Genomic DNA, 15,731 nt, shown 5'->3' with positions numbered 1-15,731 from the left:
GGGACTAGGGGCACATGATTCACCTCAAAGAGTAAGTAGGACTGAAGAAGTGGCCGAGGGAAGGAAAAATGTGTATGTCATATTGAAGGAGAGGAGAGTGCTGGCCTGGTCTAGCTGAGGGCTTGGGGGATCAACATTGTCCCTCCCTTTTGTGTAAGGTTTTAACTCTGTATATTACTTAGCTGCTCTCAGCACTTACCCTAGCAACAGCCCTAACAACGACAACAAAAGCTATGCTCTGGGTACCAGTGTGATGTGGAGAAAGAGAAATTGCCCGTCTCCCTGGGCTGATTTGCTAGATTAGCTCTTTACTGTAAAATTGGAGCTGGAGTGAGGGAATCGCTTTCATTTCTGTTAATGAAAGTGCAGACTGTAAAGCTTACTGTCAGTCTGGGTCCTTTTCCCAGCTGAACCATTTAGCAACCCACCCTCATAGTGGGAGCCTTCCGCACTCAACTGAATGAAATTGAAAATCTACGATTGCACTTCAGTGGGGCCCATGAATAGATGCTTTGTCTGTAAAGAGTTGGTGTTGCACATGGTCTCTGTCTCTCAGTACCATGCGTTTGCAAAGATGAAATCAGGACCGGCAGGGTCTTATTTTAAAACCAAAAAAACAAGCTGGGGAGTCTTGCTCCACAAAATGTGCCTTTTGGGCAAGCTCGAGTTGCTGAATTTAGTGTGTTTGACCATGGATTTAAAGAGAAGACATTATTGGCTATTCACCCGTCTATCTGATGTGCTCTTATCTTTGTGTAAAAAAAAAAAAAAAGACAAAACAGAATGATAAAGAAAATCTTTCACTCACTGTAGCTACCACATGACAAGACAACCTATTGAAAAGCAAACCAATTCAATCACGCATTGTTTGGTCTATAAGGCACCAAGTAACCAGTTTGACAGTTTGTGTCCCCCCCCCTAGTGAATTGGCTTATTTCATTGGATTCAGTGAATCGGCTGGTTGTTGTGGCTTTGTGTGGACACAGCTCTCATTTTGTGAGGCCTAGAACGGAGTTAAAGTTTCTAGTGTGAATAAAAACCAGCTGGGGAATTGGACTGCTAGCTCCCTAGGGAGAGATGTTGCATTTTGACAGACAAGCTGAATGGTATGAAATATGAGCTCTTTGTAATCTGCTCAGGAAAGACTCTCAGTGTGTGCTTCAGAAAAGGCTAGTCCTACTCAGTGAGCTATAAGGCCAGATAAATACCATGGCCTTAATAAAAAAGGGGCAGGGGTGCCTACTTGACCTTGGATTTTCTGATTCCTGAAATAATTGTATTTATTTATCTATCTATCTATCTATCTATCTATCTATTTATTTATTTATTTATTTAAAATATTTTATTTATTTATTCTTGAGAGACACACAGAGGCAGAAACACAGGCAGAGGGAGAAGCAGGCTCCATGCAGGGAGCCCGATGCAGGACTCAATCCCAGGACTCCAGGATCACGCGCTGGGCCAAAAGCAGGCACTAAACCACTGAGCCACTCAGGGATCTCCCGATTGTTATCTTTTAAAAAGAAATTCTTTTGCTTCAAAAGCATATGCTCATTCATCCATTTTTGGAAAGAAACGTTCTTTGCACGGGCATGGGCATTTAGAGAGAGCATTTGTGCACCTACCTGGCTTTGTGCTGAGTACCGTGTGTGTGTGTGTGTGTGTGTGTGTGTGTGTGTGTGTGTGTGTGTGTTTATCTAGTTTACCACTGTAGGGATGATGGATTTTAGAGGTTTTATTTATTTATTTGACAGAGCGAGCACAAGCAGGGGGAGGAGCAGAAGGGGAGAGGGAGAAGCAGGCTCCCCTCTGAGCAGGGAGCCCAACAAGGGACTTGATCCCAGGACTCTGGGATCATGACATGAGCCAAAGGGAGACGGTTAATGGACTGAGCTCCCCAGGTGCCCCAGGATGATGGATTTTAAACATGTGTTGACATCCATTTTGGATTCTGCCAGAGGGGAGGTGCAGAGTACTAAGGCATTGTAGAGCAAGGAGTTTTAACTTCAGCCAGGATAGCTGGGAAAGTTCCCCAAGGAAATAGTATTTGAGTAGAGACTTACAGGGTGAGGAGGACAAAGGCAGTGAAGATGGAGGTTTTGTGGGGAGAGCTCTTGAGAAAACAGTATGGAACCTGGAGCATGAGGGAAGAAAAAACTTGAAAGAAATCTAGAGGAGCTACTGTAGAGAGTGAGGTCTGCGAATACCATGGGAAGGGTCTTGTACTTCCCTAAATGTACTGAATACTTACTACTTGCCAGGTATAGTACCATGCATTGTCCTGTTGCCACTGCCCACGTTAGTTACTAAATGGAGGAGTGGAGATTTTTTAATCTGCTCTTCTGATTTCGACTTCCAGTGGGCTTTTAAAGTCCAGCCTGCAAGAAAGATGGTAATATTCAATAGCCAGGGACACATTTGGACCACTCAATCAATCTAGTTAATTTGTTTTACAGACAAAGGACTGTGATTATTATCTTTAAAAAATCCATTTCCCCCAGTACCCCCTAAGAATAGCCTGGTGCTGTTTGTCTCTGGCTTCAGAGTCTAGTTGAGTAAAGGACAAAAAAGGCATGGAGACACTGAAATAGCAACTGGAACTTTGAGAAATTGTTTTGAACTGGTGTCACGCATTTTCTCAGTTTATTTAAAGCCCAAAGAGCTGCTGTAGTGTGTTTTTGGTGACAAAAATAGACTATCTTTAACTATGAGCCCTAGCTTATAGCACACCTGTTCTTAAAAAAAGAAAAAAAATTACAATAGGCAACCCATATCTATTTTTCAAAGAGCAGAGAATTGCTCTGATTATCATTGAACCAACTTGTTCTCATCCACCACCTAGTGCTACTGAATTATCTTGGTAGGGACCCAAATTATTTCAGTCAGAGTGAAGAATCACCTCTGCTTCCATAGAAAAAGGTCTTCTGAATGCATTTTTATTCAGTATTTGAGAGGAGGCAAGCAGATAAAAACTGACCTATAACTCTGGGAAATCCAAATCCAGTGAGTGAGTGTTGGATCACGCAGGATGTTTGTAAAAAAACTTTCCTAGAACTAGTGGACCCTCCTTTCTAGCTAGCCCCCATGTTCATTTTGAGATAGTGGCAGAGATTGACCCAGATTTGCCAGGCTTCATACCTTTCAAGAGCAAAAAGCTGTGGTCTTACTTTATTTGGGGCCTGTGAGGAGATGACATATCTTTCTTTTCCCATATCATGGCAGAGGATTAGGGATGCTGGGAAGGCCAAGACTTTATGCTATTTCCTGTTCAATCCCTAAATAAAGATGCTCCAGGATGACCCAGTCATAATACATAATACTGACTGCCAGTGTAAAGGAGACCGAGTCTAATAAGCATTTGTGCTTTCATAGACTTTGACAGTGAGAACAAGTTCACTCAGATTTCTCTTAAACTTGGGCTTAAATTTTTTTTCAGAGCCATAAGGGGAGCACCAATTAACCAAGAATACATTTGGGGCATGAATGAGGAACTTGATTGAAAAGGTTGTTTTTTTGTTTTGTTTTTGTTTTTAATTTTTATTTATTTATGATAGTCACAGAGAGAGAGAGAGAGAGGCAGAGACACAGGCAGAGGGAGAAGCAGGCTCCATGCACCGGAAGCCCGACGTGGGATTCGATCCCGGGTCTCCAGGATCGTGTCCTGGGCCAAAGGCAGGTGCCAAACCACTGCGCCACCCAGGGATCCCAAAAAGGTTGTTTTGAAGCTCTGTTGGAAATTATGAGACAATCGTTGCTAATCAGAGAGCTGTAATGTTGAATATAGAATGCAAGAAGGTGCTTTGGGGGAAACCTATAGTAATGTACTGTATGGATCTTTTGGTTTTCCTAAAAATCCTACCAGTTATATTTAGTCCAGGGTCTCCCACTACACAATATGACGAACCGTGTGTGTGTGTGTGTGTGTGTGTGTGTGTGTGTGTGTGTGTGACTGACCGACTCTCTGGGGCTCTGCTAAGAATCACTCTAGAGAGAGAGAATTGTCCTCATTCAGAGGACACTGTTCCTGTTCCAGACTATATTCAGTATATGACATTCGTCCTTTTGGGGGAGATAGGAGAGGAATCCAATAGCCTGAGTTCTGTTTATTTCCTTTATTAGATAGGTTACCATGCATTTAAAAGATTGTGCTAGGGCAGCCCGGTGGCTTAGCGGTTTAGCACTGCCTTCGGCCCAGGGTGTGGTCCTGGAGGCCTGGGATCGAGTCCCACATTAGGCTCCCTGCATGGAGTGGAGCCTGCTTCTCCCTCTGCCCGTGTCTCTGCTTCTCTCTCTCTCTCTCTCTCTCTCTCTCTCTCTCTCTCTGTCTCTCATGAATAAATAAATAAAATATATTTTTAAATAAAATATTTTTAATAAATAAAAGACTGTGCTAGGTGGTACAACTGTAGTGATCATATTTTCTAACTCTAAAATCTGGATAAGTAATTTTATATGTATTAAGGGTATTTTTTAGAGACCAGGAGAGGATATTTTAAGGTTGTCAGCCCAGGGTCACCAAATAAGTACCTGCTCTTCCCACAAAAGATAAAATGTTCTTCATCTGGAAAGAATAGCTGACCTCTCCATTGAAGCTGTGGGAGACTCTCTTTTTCTTTGTGGCTCAGTTATTACCCATCTCTAGATTGGCTTTGTTTGCTAGGGATGTATCTCTTCGCTTACAAGTTAGAGTGTAAGTTTGTTGAGGGTGAGAGATGACTTTGGTTGCAATATTGGTTCTGCTGCTAGTTTGCTATGTGAATTTGGACTTAATTCATTAAAAAAGAAAAATGCTAAAAAAATGCTAAGATGCTTGTTCTCTAAGAACTGAGTCCAATAATAACATAGTTGTATGTGTAATAAATAACTATTCTTTATTCATGGCCACGAAGTGATATAAGGAATTGATCACCTCAGCTGTTTTTTTAAAAGGGAGTCTGGGATGGTCCTGTCAGTATGAATGGTCCTCCTGAGCCTCACCTCCTGACATCTTCCCAAGAGCAGCACTATGTTAGGAGAAGAAAAAGCCTCTGCACATACAGAGATAGTCCTCATCTCAGCTAAACTTGAAAGAATATAAAGAAGTATTGGCCCTCTGCATTGCTGAAAATTGTTTTTGTTCAGGAAATTTATTGAGTGTCTGCTACATGCCAGGCCTTAGAACCCAATCATCTTGCAGCCTGATGAAAAGGGTCCTGCTCTGGGATGCTTCTCATTCTTTGGCTGGCATTCTAACCTTTTTCTTGCCCCTGGACTTGGAGGGGCCATGGACTGGGCTTACCACCCCACAGGCAGGTAACAGATGTTTTTCCAGTCCACCTGAAGTTGGGAGTTTCCCTTGATGCTCCCTTTTCCTTGTTTCAAAAGCCAAGGGGCCAGCGGCAAATTCCAGTCACCTTTTCTTTACAGTGACACTGGTGTAAACTTTGGCTCATTTCTTTGTTTCCTTTGCCACCTGTTATTATCAAAACTAAGAATCAGGCATGTTTTTAAGGAAATTGAAGTAAGGAACAATGGATTATGGTACTCATTCAAAGAATATATCTATCCAAAGGACAAAATGAAGGTGGTTCAAACTGACCCAGTGCTTTGTTTCTGTCATGGCATTTCATCATAGAGTTCACAGTGCTTGCTTCGGCAGCACATATTCATTATAGAGTTCACATAGGGAAAAGAGGCCCTTTGGTGTTCACAGATCACTAGTGCCTGGATCCTGGCTCTCCCGGTGCTAGGTGTGAATCTCTCTGAGCCTGTTTTCTCACCTTGAAATGGTGCTAGCTAATAACTGTTACCTAGAAGGTGGTTGTGAGGATTCAGATAATTGTGCAGAGCACCTAGCAGTGTCCTGCACATGACCACTACTAATTAATCACTATTTTCCATTTTTAACCCAGTAAGACTCTAAACTTAGAGCCACAGATGTGTGGATTATTCTCAGGGTTTGGTTTCCTCTGGCTAGATGCCTTTTTCAATTCAGCCTGCTATGTGAGTGCCCTCAAAAGAAGATTGATGTTGGGGTGGTGTTACTTTCTCCTCTCCAAGGGCCTGCTGCTCTGAGTGCCCCAGGGACTCCATAATGAGCGACCCATGTCTACCGGAGTCTGAGACAGCTGGCAAGCCACTCACCAGAGTGGCTTTTCCATCTGACATGTGCCCAGTAACCCTTCAGGTGCCTGATGTGTTGCTTGTTATATCAGCAATCTGGCCCACTTCTTGGCATGCACCACAAAGTCTGATTTCCTTACTAGCAAAGTTTAGTATTAGTTGTGCAAGAATGCCTATCCCAATTTTGTGACACTCTACAGACCATTGAGTTACTTCTTGGGAGGTGTTTTGACATTAGGTAACCCAGAGTTTGTTTAAATCTGAGAGAGAGAATCCATGTCATTTAGCAAGGGAGATTGATGCTGTTGACACAGTTTACTTTCATTCCCACGTCTTGCAAGTTGAAGCACTGAACTAGATCTTGGATTCTTTGGGGTGAAAGGAAAGGGCAGTTGTCTAATTTAGCCTTCCATCAAGTGACAGAAACTCCATGACAATGGCTATGGCGGATAGTTTGCTGTCTCCGCTTTGAATATTTACAGAGCAGTCTCTTCCTTTTTAAACAGCTGGGGATTTTTTTTTTTCCTCTTTATATTGGCCGAAATTGTCGATGTTCTCCTCATCTCTCCCAATATAACCCTTTGGAGCCATATAAAATAATCTTTCTTTCCGTGAGATAGTCCTATAGCAATTTGAAATTGTCAGAGTGCTCTGTTCTTTCTTTTTCCAGCTTAAAGATCCCTGGTAATTTTATGAGTGGGTCTTTATTACCTTAGAAATTCTCCAGATTGTCAGTGTACCCTTCATCATTTATACCGTTATCCATTTATTCATTCCGCCTCTCCTGGGAACTTTTCAGAGGAAGGCAATGAATCACAGTGATAAGAGCACAGGTTTTGCAGTCAGAACTGACCTGGGCAAGTAACTGAATGTTTTTAGGACTCAGCTTCTTCATCTGTAAAATAGGGTTCACACACAGATCTATTGTAAATCTGTAATGAAATAATATATCTGAAGACCTTAAGCAAGGGTCCAGTGCATAGTACTCATCAGTTGATGAAGGGGTAAATTTTCTGGCTAACTTAGGTTGTTAGAACACACATCATCATCATTGAGAAGGTGGAGGACGTATAAGATTAAAATTTATTATGTCTTTATTAGAACTATGGTTAGAAGGCTTTATGGTGATTAGAAAAGCTGCTTCCTTGCAGCTTCTCTTAAAGTTCCATTTTTTAATTCCTTAAAACTTTATTTAGGAGCATCAGTTTTATTAAAGAACAGTGCTGTTGTTGTGTTAGTTTTGACAGGCAAATTCTGCAGGATTGATAAAAAGAATATCGCTGAAATCCGGATGGGCTTCCTTCTATATTCAGATTCTGTAGCTAATAATTTGAACTATATGGCATTTTTAAGGGAGAGCATAGCTTGACTCAATGATTATCCAGTTGCAACAATGTGTGACAACAGAAGCACTCCCCCCTCTCTTTCCTGGAATCACTGGATTGCTACTGTATGCTAGGTACTGAGACCACCTTGTGAGGAGGTGCCATCCCAGAAACGTTGTCACTTACCCAGAGTCACAGGACTTGTCTCTCAGGATTCAAACATAGGTCTGTTAAGATATCAACCCATAGGGGATCCCTGGGTGGCTCAATGGTTTGGTGCCTGCCTTCAGCCCAGGGTGTGATCGTGGGGACCCGGGATCGAGTCCCACATTGGGCTCCCTGCGTGGAGCCTGCTTCTCCCTCTGCCTGTGTCCCTGCCTCTCTCTCTCTCTGTGTCTCTCATGAATAAATAAAATCTTAAAAAAAAAAAAAAAAGATTTCAACCCTTAAATTCTTTATGTTGTACTTCATGTAAGTAGAAGATGCCAGCAAGAGAGTCTAGATTGGTTAAATTATCTCATGTAAAGACACATCATAAATTATTACTTTCTTTTTCCTTATTTCTTTGGTGAAAAGTCTAGGTCAGAGCCTAGACATAGCAGCAGCCACTCCCTGCAACCTGAGAGGCTGTATGGCTGGTTTTATGAGGGACAGGACAGGGACAAGGGTAAGCTTTGTGGAGGGCATGGTTCTCTGGGACCCCAAGATCAATTCACATTGCATTAGAGTCTTTCTGACTAAATCAGTTAGCAGGCTCTATTAAAATTGGATTGTCTGTGCCTTTGGGTGATCATTACAGGTAATATCAGCCAGTAGCGCAGATGGGCTCATTCCTTCTTTGGTGTACATTTTATTCTCAGCTGTTCTTTTTTTTTGCCACTTGTTTGCACAGGAAGTCCTCAAAAAATCTCAGACTAAACAGGAAGTGATTTGTTCCCATATAAGTAGAGGTACCAGAAGGAATGAGGATGGGCAGGATAAGGGAAGGAGAACGGTTGACCCTGACCTAGCTAGTTAGTTATCCCCTTTAGTGGATTTTATGCAAAGATCCCCTAAATGCTTTTTAAAAATTATTTATTTGAGAGAGTGCGTGGGTGCCAGCAGGGGAGGAGCAGAAGGAGAAGGGAAGCAGACCTCCCCTCTGAACGCAAAGCCTGCTGATGGGGCTTGATCCCACAACCCCAAGATCATAACCCAAGCCGAAACCAAAAGTCGTTGCCAAACTGAGCCACCCAGGTGCCCCATCCCTAAATACCTTTAAGTATATAGGTTGGTACATTTGTAATAAATCTGCCCTGTTAATTTGGTCTCGTTAACTTGGAAATGAAACTGAAATGCTGGAGCTACCCCTGAGTCCATTTACCTTGATTCTCTTTGGTTACCCTCATCCTGAGTAGCTATTTTACCAAAAGGCCAAAATTTCAGTGTATTTTTGTGGCTTTTAGGAAATGTACCATTTGTTTAGAGCATTTTTTCTTCGTGTGAGCATCAAAAGGATTGAATAATTTTGGAGCAGAGTATCTCAGTAGCATTTATGAGGTGAGCTTTGGAGACAAACTCTCCTGGGTTTGAATCCCAGCACTGTCACTTACTAGTTGTGTCATTGAGGCACATGGGACGTTTTTCCTTGGTAAAGTGGAATTTAATGAGGTTTAAAAGAAATAATATTTGGGACTTGCTTGGTACCTAGCAAGAGCCCTCAACTAGTTGTTACTCTGCTGCTGCTGCTCCTACTGATGAAGGAGACTTCTGGGAAAGAGACAGTATTATCTTTTTTGTCCCATTTGATTAGTTTGTTTTACCCTTTCCCAATTCTGAAGCCACTGGAGGATTAACCCCAGGCCAATATAGTGAAGGAAATTCTCACTTGGAGCTTTCAGCCCTAGCAGAATGTATGCTCTGTTTCTTTTCTGGAAAGGAGGAAGTTACTCATTCTCAATTCTATCTTTTATCTTTTTAAAGATTTTAGCCATCTTTGAGTATATAACATTCATTATCCTTATGGGATGTTTGGAAAACTTCCTGTTTACTCCAGGGCACCCCGATAAAGGATGTGGATAGTCATCTCATTGTTATTAATTACACACAGCCTGCTTCTTATAAACACCTTTGTTTTGGTAGTGTAGTCTCACACTTGAGGTGTGACTGTGTGTCAACTTGCTGGCATGTTGTGTGATATTTGGAGGTTAGAAAATAAAAAATTAGTGAGATGAACAAGTGGGTCTCTATCCTGCTTGGAGTCTTTCCAGCAGTTTCCACACCACCGTGAGTTCTCTTCTGGAAGCCTTACTGATGTTTGAGTTGCATGTTGATACTTACTTTTTTTGTGTGCTTTTTTTTCTCTTTCTTGTGCAGAAACCAAAGCCCAAACCCCGGCCATCCATCACAAAGGCAACCTGGGAGAGTAACTATTTTGGGGTGCCTTTGACAACTGTCGTGACTCCAGAGAAGCCCATCCCTGTTTTTATTGAGAGATGTATTGAGTACATTGAAGCCACAGGTAAGAGTGCTACCTCAGAGTGGACGACCACTTTCACTGTATATGGGTTATCTTCCAGCAGGCTGAGTCATCTGGAGATTCTAGGATCATTTCTTCTTAAATGTGAGATGCTTTCTGAGAAGGAGCTGAGCAATCTGGACAGCTGTCAGACTTAGGATCCTCCATCTGTGCGTAGTTTTGAGGCTGTCATATGGGATCTATTAGACCTTACAGTGTATGGAGCATCCTGTTCCCAGGATTGCAGCTGTGGCTGGTGTTAGGCGCCTCCTCTGTGCTCCTTCAGACCCCTGTCATGATGTGCAGTCTGTTTGTGTCCTTGTCAGCTGCTTGAGGGCAGGGGAAGGGTCCTATTATCATTGTGTACACTGTACTGGACACAAACGGTAGTGTAGTTTGGCTTAATGCAATGAAGGAGTGGTTGTAACTGTTATAGCCCTTGGCTATTGAGCAGGTACCTGACATTCATTATTGAGAATTTTTTTCCTGAGGTTAAAAAAACAGTGAGGATCCTTGGATATTTTCTGGTCAGGCAGCCATATTTCAACTCCACTGTCAACTTGATGTTGTCACAAAGACCAACAGTCTTAATATTTTCCATATTCTTTTTTTTTTTTAAGATTTTATTTGTTTGAGATAAAGAGCATGAGCTCTCTCAACAAAAGCTGATGAGTTTGAGGAGAAGGTAGTATAGGAGGCATATGATTGTCAGTTCTTGAGCATTGGTTGAGCTCAAGAATATAGGCTTAAACTAATTTAAAACCAAGGTAAGGATTAGAGCCTTCCTCTGTGTTCTTTCGATTCCGGTGTTATCTGTGATGATATTAAGTATTGTGTGGTGTGCGCAGCCTACCAGGCTCTACTGATAATTTCAACAGCATCCTATTAAGCTGCATGACAGTGTTAATATTTACTTAAGATGTGCCAAATCAGGGAAAATAGGTTTCAAGTTGAAGCCTGCTAAAGACTTTGTAGTTATTTCCAGGGTTTTCTCTGCAACACACCAGGGTTGAATCACAGTAAGCACTTTGCGCAATCATAGCAGATCTGTAGCTTTGTTTAGTCCATTCTGTCCCCAAAGCCTTTTCTCAATGTCCATCTCTTTGACACTGGTTTTAAATCCGTTTCTTTCTGGCACCTCCCTTGGGCAAGGAGAAAATCTGCACAAAGATTCAATTCAGGTGGCTGAAGCCTCTACTTAATGACCTAGCACTCCGGAGAGACAGTTTGTGTTATCTCGCAAAGGGGAAGGACACTTTTTCCTGGACTTTTTGTTTTGACATTATTTTAGATTTATTGGAAAGGTACAAACATTGTAAGTTTAAGCAAATTGAAAGTTACAAAAAGCTCCAGGTTCCTTAAATGCCAGTATTATACCAGTTTTCCCATACCATTCTTTCTGTGTGTGTGTGTGTGTGTGTGTGTATCTTTTTTCTGAAATGTTTGAAAGTTTGCAGATCTGATGCACCTTTACTTCTAACTACTTCAGTGGGTATTTTCTAAAAATATTCTCTTACATAACTACTGAGCAGTTATCAAAATTAAGATGTTAAACACTGACCTACCTAATCTGTGGATGTTTTTATTTCATCAGTTGTTCCAGTAATGTCCTTTATAGGAAAACATAAAAATTGTTTTGGTCTAGGAGCTAACCCTGGACCACATGATAGATTTTTTTTTTTTTTTTTTGGTCAAGTCTCTAGTCTCTTTTAATCTAGAACAGTTTAGTTGATCTGTTTCTCATGGCCTTGATGGTCTTTTGTTTTTTAAAGATTTTATTTATTTGACAGAGAGAGCAAGCGCAAGCAGAGGGTGCAGTAGAGGGAGAGAGAGAGAAAAAGATTCCCCTCTGAGCAGGAAGCCCAACATGGGGCTCTATCATAGGACCCTGGGATCATGATCTGAGCCTAAGACAGACACTTAACTGAGCCACCCAGGTGCCCCACAGCCTTGATAGTTTTAAAGAATACAGATAAGCTATTTTGTAGGAGGTCCCTCCTCAGTTTTGGTGTTTTTTGGTTGGTTGGTTGGATGTTTTCCTCATGATTAGGTTCATATTTGCACCTTGGGCAGAGACAGAAGGCAAATGATGCCATGTCCTCAGTGCATCACGCCATGTGGCACATGATGTCAGTTTGGCCCATCACTGGCAGTGTTCACTTTGATCCTTCGGTTAAGGTGGTGGTGTGTACTAAGCTTTGCCACTGCAAAGCTACTCTTTCCCCATAGTTTTACTCCTTGATTCCTTCAGCATTTATTAGTTGATTTTCTCTTGTCAGGGAGAGCTTTCTCTTTTCAGGGGACCCTTGTATGAATGGTCTCCTCAAATGGCTCACCTAGGGTAGCCTGAGGTGCCCAGATATTACCCACATGCCCTCTAGCTGAGCACGTCAGTGGTCTTGACCTACCCCACCCACCTTGCTTCTGTCACAATTGGACTGTGATGCACTTTTTAATCTCCACTAATAAAATTAAAACTCTCCTTGCCCTTCTACTTGTGAATTCTTTGAGGTATAAGGCTTTACCACCAGCTACTACCAACCTGCTGCTTTCCTTAAAGCTCTATGAGACTGGACCACTGTCTGCCCTGTCACCAAAAAGCTTGGAGCTTCAGGGTCATCTCCAATCAGTTCCTAAGTCTGTCACTTCTACTTTGTCATCTCTTGTCTCTCCCCTCCCATCTCATTTCCACTTCCCCACCATCACCCTCCAGAGTCTTATCCTTTTTTTTTTTTTTTAAAGATTTTATTTATTTATTCATGGTAGACAGAGAGAGAGAGAGGCAGAGACACAGGCAGAGAGAGAAGCAGGCTCCATGCCTGGAGCCCGACGTGGGACTCGATCCCAGGACTCCAGAATTGTGCCCTGGGCCAAAGGCAGGTGCTAAACCGCTGAGCCCAGGGATTCCCAGTCCACAGTCTTTCCTGATTACATGATAGTTCCTCTGTTGTAAACATCCTCTTACTGCCTCATTGCCTACCAACTATGGCCCACAGTCTTGCGTCCTCCCATATGCAGTATCATATGGCTGTCTACCTGCTTTCCTGCCTCTGTCCTCTCTCCCTTCGTTCTTTCTCTCTTTCCCCATTTTCTGTTTTATACTACAGCAAGCATTAACTTTTAAATTGTTTTACAAGAATACAAGCAGAACTTCTTTGTATTTCTCTGCTTTTCATGCACCCTTCGTGTGGTGTGAAACGTATCCAACATTCCTCCTTGCTTTTGGAACTTGTCCTTGTTCTTCAGGACTCCCCCACCCCCAGTAGCCCTTTGAATGCAACCTCCCTGGTGGTTCTCAGGCACATTTCAACTTGCTGGGAACAGAATTCTTGGTTCTTGGTCTCCTGAGTGTGGCACACAATATATATTACTTGTTGATTAAATGAGTGGTCTTCATCCTGGAATACCTTAATTCCATTGCTTACTTGCTTCACTCTCTCCTTCCCTCCAACCCTCCTTCCTTCCTCCTTTTAAATTTTGCTTATATACTTCCCCTTGTTGGCATTAGTTTGTACTTTTGTAGAATTTCAGGAAAAACATTAAACCTTATATCTACGAATTTAGCGTGTGTCAGGGGCATTCTGTACTCTTTTCCCTAAAATAATATTTTTCTTCCTCATAAGATTTAGGCATGTTCATTATAGAGGTGACAAAAACTATGAAAACAAATTTAAAGATTCATTGATCTTCCTCTTAGTGAATACCACTATTAATGGTCTGCTGTATTTCCTTATAGCCTTATTCTCTGCATATGTGTGTTGGTTTTTACTTTTACATAATTCAGAGTATGCAGTATGATAGTTCTCAAAAGATTTTTAGCGTAACTTAGATGAGGCAAAAGACCCCTGAGTTTACCAGCTTATCTACTCCTGTTTCCTACAGAAAAAGAATTCAGTAACCAAGAGGTGGATTGGAGGACTATTTTTTGAGAATTACTGTTTTTTTGTTTTTGTTTTGTTTTGTTGTTGTTGTTGTTTTTTTTTTTTTTGAGACAGAACAAGCGGGCACATATGAGCTGGGGGAGGGGCAGAGAGAGAAGCAAATTCCTCACTGATCAGGGAGCCAGACATGGGGCTCCATCCCAGGACCCCAGGATCATGACCTGAGCTGAAGTCAGATGCTCGACTGACTGAGCACCCAGGTGCCCTGAGAATCACTGCTTTTTTAACCAGACATTGTTACATGAGCATACTCCCTGTCATTAAATACTTGTGAAAATAGGACTTTTTTTTTTTAATTTGAAGATCTAACTGGTTTTATTAAGTATTCATGAATCGTGCAGAATCCCACCTAGCAAGCAGAGGGCTCTGCTTCAAAGAATAGGACATTTAATTGCTGCATAATGTTCCAGGAAATAGCTGGATCACAGATTATTTAACCATTCCCCTGTTTGGGGGCTCATGTAGCATTTTCTTCTGATGTACTTAAAAAAGAAGATTAGCTAGGACAGGCATTTTGGAATAGTGATACAGAGCCTCAGATCTGCAGTTAGACCAGGTTTAGAATCGTTTTTTTTCTGCCATTTGCTCATCCATAAACTGAGAGTGGGGATAGGACCTGCCTGCTGAGTGTGCAGGTGCTGAGTGTGGCACATGTCTTAGGTTCATTGTGTGCTGGTTGTGGCTTTAGCTTCACCAGTCATACATTTGGTTCTTTCTGCTACCCATTAGACTCTACATTAAATGTAAATATCCATGACTTGACTTTTCTCCCCAGCTTCCTTTAAAAAAAAAAAAAAAAAGATTTTATTTATTCATGAGAGACAGAGAAACAGGCAGAGACACAGGCAAAGGGAGAAGCAGGCTCTATGCAGGAAGCCCAATGTGGGACCCGATCCTGGGACTCTAGGATCACGCCCTGGGCCGAAGGTAGGCACTAAACCTTTGAGCTACCTGGGGATCCCCTTCTCCCCAGCTTCTAAATTAAATACAGTAAAACCCATTAAAGAGTTAGAAGAGTGGTATGATGATCAGCCAGTATTCACCAGGTGTTAACATTTTGCCACATTTGCCCTTTCTTACCATAATTTTTATTGTTGTTAAACCATTTGAGAATAAGCCGCAGATGCCACATCAGTTCACTCCTAAAAATCCCAGCATATATCCCTAAGCTTTAGGAGTTTCTCTTCCATAACTACAATAAGATTATCACTTTTAAGAATAATAGCATTAATTCAGTAGTATTTTACATATATTGCATGTTTAAATTTACTCAGTTGACTTAAAACTATCTCTCATAGCCAAGAATTTGTTCTAAGATCTAAGCAGTATATACAGCACATTTGGCTATTGCCTCCTTTGTCTCTTTCAATCCAGAACAGTTCTTTCTGCCTTTGTTTTCTGTTTTGAATGATGACTTTATTTGAAAAGTCTAGACAATTGTCCTGTAGAATGTCCCCTTCTGTGGCATGCTGTCTGTACCTCTCTATCATCCTCAGCCCCCTTCTGACACCACCCATGGCTACCTCATAGTCTGACTTCTATCTGAGCAGAGGCCTGAGACTAATGAGATTTTGTTGAATGATTGAATGAATTATGGATTAAGTGTTCTCCCAGGTCTGACTAACTTTTACTGAACTTGCACTTGAGGAGAGCCTCTGCTGCCACCTGACTTCTCTATCCTCTCTCTCACTCGCTCGCTCAATGTAGAAATCGTCCTATGAGTCGTGTCCATGTGATCATTCAGGCAGTCAGTCTAGCTGATTGGAGAGGACGCTCCAAATGAATTGTGTTTGCCAGGTCTGCCCCAAGTCTCAAAGTCAAAATCCATAGTTTTTGTATCTGTCTCATACACTTTGGCACTTGGCT

General features: G+C 41.8%; 1 protein-coding gene across 2 annotated transcripts in view; it reads left to right on the top strand.

Moving 5' to 3' along the window:
• ARHGAP35 (Rho GTPase activating protein 35) overlaps positions 1 to 15,731 on the top strand; it is a 128,459-nt gene that overhangs the window by 55,702 nt on the left and 57,026 nt on the right. For both annotated transcript variants that reach the window (XM_055310117.1, XM_055310118.1), the window contains exon 3: positions 9,783 to 9,927. In XM_055310117.1, coding sequence (XP_055166092.1) covers positions 9,783 to 9,927 — 145 coding nt within the window. The remainder of the gene's footprint in view (positions 1 to 9,782; positions 9,928 to 15,731) is intronic.

The sequence above is a fragment of the Nyctereutes procyonoides genome, unplaced genomic scaffold (assembly GCF_905146905.1).
Source record: "Nyctereutes procyonoides isolate TBG_1078 unplaced genomic scaffold, NYPRO_anot_genome, whole genome shotgun sequence".
In the NCBI taxonomy this organism is placed as follows: Eukaryota; Metazoa; Chordata; class Mammalia; order Carnivora; family Canidae; genus Nyctereutes; species Nyctereutes procyonoides.
This window is presented reverse-complemented; position numbering and strand designations above follow the sequence as displayed.